This window comes from Amblyomma mixtum, chromosome 4 (genome assembly GCF_055824585.1).
Source record: "Amblyomma mixtum isolate Tamu chromosome 4, ASM5582458v1, whole genome shotgun sequence".
In the NCBI taxonomy this organism is placed as follows: domain Eukaryota; kingdom Metazoa; phylum Arthropoda; class Arachnida; order Ixodida; family Ixodidae; genus Amblyomma; species Amblyomma mixtum.
The window spans coordinates 43,105,434-43,109,690 of record NC_143015.1 but is presented as its reverse complement, the minus strand read 5'-3'; the positions used below and the strand labels follow the sequence as shown (position 1 = coordinate 43,109,690).

At 52.2% G+C, this 4,257-nt stretch overlaps 1 protein-coding gene across 1 annotated transcript; it reads left to right on the top strand.

Annotated features, from left to right (window-relative positions):
• Positions 1-453: 453 nt before the first annotated feature.
• On the top strand, positions 454-4,011 carry LOC149346331 (uncharacterized). Its single transcript, XM_089541298.1, has 2 exons — positions 454-646; positions 2,316-4,011. Exons 1-2 carry the CDS (start codon positions 454-456, stop codon positions 3,347-3,349), a joined length of 1,227 nt encoding a protein of 408 aa, XP_089397424.1. The 3' UTR covers positions 3,350-4,011.
• The last annotated feature ends 246 nt before the right edge of the window (positions 4,012-4,257 follow it).

The window sequence follows — 4,257 nt, the reverse complement described above, 5'->3', positions numbered from 1 at the left end:
GATGGTAGGACCGATGGCAGGGCCGACAGGCCAACTGAGAGGAGGGCTTACGGCAGGGGTGATCGCAGGAGTGACTGCAGGAGCGACTTCAGCAGCGACAGCAGGAGTGACGGCTGGCGGCGGTGTTAATGCCGAGCTCAAAGACGAAGCCACTGACAGAGCATAAGCAGAGGGGTCACTCTCGACGGTCGTTTTCGGCGGTCCGACGTCGCTATGATCCAGTTCCCCACCATCTGGCTGCGCTTGCTTAGAAGGTGCCGAGTCGACGTTAGCTTCAGCAGGCTTGGCGCTCTCCTTGATGTTGGAGAACGTTTCACCTGGAAGCTTGCGATGATTATGGCGATGCTTCTCGTTGCAAACTGGCCGGAAGGACGCGACAGCGTCAGTGCTCGTGCAAGGCGCGGCATCCATGGCAGATGCTGTTCTGAGCTGACTAAGTTCGTGAACGCTGAGATGACTGACACGCTTCTCAACTCCACTAGGGCCATTGAGGTCAGCTCGCGTGGCCCGCAAGGTGGTATCGGCCTCGACAACAAGGTTCACAGCGGCACGGACGGGCTCGGGACGCCCGAGGCGAACCTGGCACTGGGCCTCAGGGCCTCGAATAGTGTCCACAAAAGCTTCCGTGCCGACCGTTCCCACGGTGGTCGGTGGCGCACCCGGCAGAGACTGCGACGCTAGCCGCTGAAAGCCACGGAAATGTCCTGTTAGCTTTCACCGGGCTCTTGCCGGCGAGGACAGAGGCGCTAGTATCGGAGCATGTGCTGGTCCGACCCGTAATGGTCGGCGAGGAAGCCCGCGATGGCGTCGTAGCGGCCCCGACAATCGAGGAGCACCTTTCAGAGACTACGGCACCTCTTTCCTTTGTTCTTTCACTCCCTTCCTTTATGACTTGGCGGCGAGCATCGCGGCCTTCGTGCTGGCGTGCCACCCCTACTGTTCCGCGATGACGTCCAGATGTACCTGGTAAGCCTCCCAATAGACAGTGCAATCGAAAATTGGTAATTCTACCTGCATTCCATCTTGTCGGGCTGGAAGTGACGCTTCTGACTCGTACACCCCACGATCGGACTGCGAGGACAGCCCGACGGGTGCTAGTGTAGATGATTCCGTGGTGTTCGCAGGCGGCTCCAGCCCTGCCGGAGCCCGCGATCCTCCGCCTCTAACATAGCCCCACGCTCGTTGGGTCGCCGAGTGAGGTGCTCAAAGGCGGCCTCCAGCGTCGGGGAAAGGGGCAGGCGGTCGGAACGACCGAGGTCAGCGGCTCTGTCCGTCGTGCCGTGTCCAGCGTCAGCAGCCTGGTTCCGAGCGTGGGTGAGCGCCATCCCACCGCTGTCACAAAAAATATGCAGCGGGACAACAGACTCGCCCTGAGAAAACCGCACGCGGGCGTTGGAGAGCAGCCAAAGCAGTGTCGGGTGTCGGCCAGTCCTTATTATCCTCGGCGCTCGCTCGCTCACATGAAATCCCTCCGCGCCTCTTTTCTTCCGAGCACGGTACTCGGCTGTTGTAGGCCGTACGACGTGCGTTCTTTCGCGTAAAAATATGCTGATTATTTACAAAGCATGCAGCCAGTAATGGCGCTGCACTGCCTTTACAGAAAACAGCACCACTAAGAGTGCGGCAAAGATACCCACCTCATCAAATGCCGAAACCAATCCGGTAGAAACTGCCTACCATCATATATGGCCCTGAGTTGGAGAAACATTCGACTGAAGTGGCATCTGGCTGAAACAAGAGGTTCAGCGTTGCGGTCGAGCATGCGTATTTTCCACAGGCTATGTAGTCCGATGAGGAAAAACATGTCTTATGGTTCGTGATCAACCGCACAGTCTAACCCTTTTATGGTTCAACCGCACAGTCTAACCCTTTCGCCTTCATCATGCAGATTTTTCTGTTCATCGTTCGCGTGGCCATCCCCGCCCTGCTGTCTGCGCGCCCTGGAATCGCAGTGTTTTCTGCGCATGCCGATGCCAGCAACAACAACAGCCCCTGCTGCAACACCGCAGCCATCAACTCTCCATTTCCCGGACCGCCCCTCGGGCAGCACTGGACACTACCTTACCCCTGGAAAGCGGAACTGCGAGCGACATCAACAGCGGAAGCTATAAAGGAGCAACGCCCGTCCGCGCCACTCTGTGGGCTCGGTGGCTGTGCAACCGCACAGTCTAACCCTTTCGCCTTCATCATGCAGATTTTTCTGTTCATCGTTCGCGTGGCCATCCCCGCCCTGCTGTCTGCGCGCCCTGGAATCGCAGTGTTTTCTGCGCATGCCGATGCCAGCAACAACAACAGCCCCTGCTGCAACACCGCAGCCATCAACTCTCCATTTCCCGGACCGCCCCTCGGGCAGCACTGGACACTACCTTACCCCTGGAAAGCGGAACTGCGAGCGACATCAACAGCGGAAGCTATAAAGGAGCAACGCCCGTCCGCGCCACTCTGTGGGCTCGGTGGCTGTGCAACCGCACAGTCTAACCCTTTCGCCTTCATCATGCAGGTTGGTAACTTCTACAGTCTATTTGCTAAGAAAACTAGCAATTATCTCTTACTACAGCTGCCGAGCCCACAGAGCTGTGTCTGTATTGGTGTTGAGTGCGTTGAGGTTGTTCGATCCTTGTTACTTTTGGCTGGGGATATTGAAACAAACCCGGGACCTGATTTTGAAACCGTGCTTGCTGAGCTAAAGAAACTGTCTTCCGGGCAATCTACACTTCTCTCAGAGATACAAGACATGAAAAAACAACTTACGGCTACTGACACGGCAATCGCAGACTTAACAGCACGCATGTGTATCCTTGAGGCACAAAACCAACTTATCACTGAGCTGCAGTCGCGACTAGACTCGATGGAGACAGCGACAACAGAAATGTGTGCTCATATAAAAAACCTTGAGGCTCGTGTTGACGACGCTGAGAACCGGTCACGTCGAAACAATCTAATATTTTATGGAATCCCTGATAATGACCCCGCAGAAACTTACACACAATCTGAGGAAGCTGTAATCCATCTTTGTTCCACTACCTTAGATATAACAGTTGCTTCAAACGATATCGAGCGCGCCCATCGCCTCGGCCGTCACACAGCTGGAAAAACCAGACCAATAATCGCAAAATTTCACTCCCACAAAACTAAGCTGGAAATTCTGTCTAATGGAAAAAAATTCAAAGATACTGTATATAGCGCCGGTGAAGACTTCTCGCCTGCCGTTAGGAAGGCCCGAAAACAGCTTATCACTTTTGCAAAAACCAAATCTACAGCTTATAAACTGAGCTATAAAACCTTGTTTATCGGTCGCGCACGGTACGTTTATGACGAATCCTCGGAAACTGTTAAGGAAATATCATAGCAGCCATCTAGAAAAAGCACCCCACAGCCTCACCCCACGCCCGCGTCCAGGCAGTCGCCTCAGTCTACTCTTTCTTTTTCCGTACTTTTCACTAATGTCCGCAGTTTCATTTCTAAGCGGGAAGAAATCTCGAGTCTTGTTCGTTCGTCCAATAGCAACATCTTCGTACTAACTGAAACGTGGCTGACTAGCGAAATTAACGACAATGAGGTCCTGGCAGACTTACCTAACTTTAAGCTTTTTCGTAAGGACCGTCAGGGGTCTCGTGGCGGAGGAGTGCTCATTGGTTTTTCTAATGATTTACCATTTTCAATCATTTCCATTTCGTCTGATCTAGAAATAATGTGGCTTTTCTGCCGTTGTCCTCCTCAGTCGGTTCTTCTCGGTGTTTGTTACAGGCCCCCGCATTGTACTCCGGACTTTTCAGAGAAACTTACTAACTTGCTGTGTGAACTTACTGCTAAATATCAAAAGTCGCATATACTTCTCTTTGGTGATTTTAATTTCCCGGATATTGACTGGAGTACTAACACTGCTTCAGCATCAGGCACGGTGGAAGCCAAAAATTTTATAGAAGTGTGCCTGAACTTTGGCCTTACACAAGTTATCTTGGCGCCAACAAGAATAACACAAACGAGCGCTAACATATTAGACCTACTACTCGTCAGTCATCCCGAAAGTGTTAAATCAGTCACGATTCTTCCTGGAACAAGCGATCACGAAGTAATTCATACCGATATAGCCTTAACCCCGCTTCGGAACCAAACTTTTAAAAAGACGATCCGTTTGTACGATAAGGGTGACTACGCAGAGATTAATCGTGAACTAGACGCTTTCTTTCAATCTTTCCGAACTAATTTTCATATTCGGTCTATCGAAGAAAATTGGACTATATTTAAGAAGAAAAT

Excerpts from the sequence above, each read along its gene's own strand:
- LOC149346331 (XM_089541298.1), top strand. The coding sequence starts at position 454 with ATGACTGACACGCTTCTCAACTCCACTAGGGCCATTGAGGTCAGCTCG. Across the intron at positions 647-2,315 it reads TGCCGACCGTTCCCACGGTG|CCATCAACTCTCCATTTCCC; the intron begins GTCGGTGGCGCA and ends GCAACACCGCAG.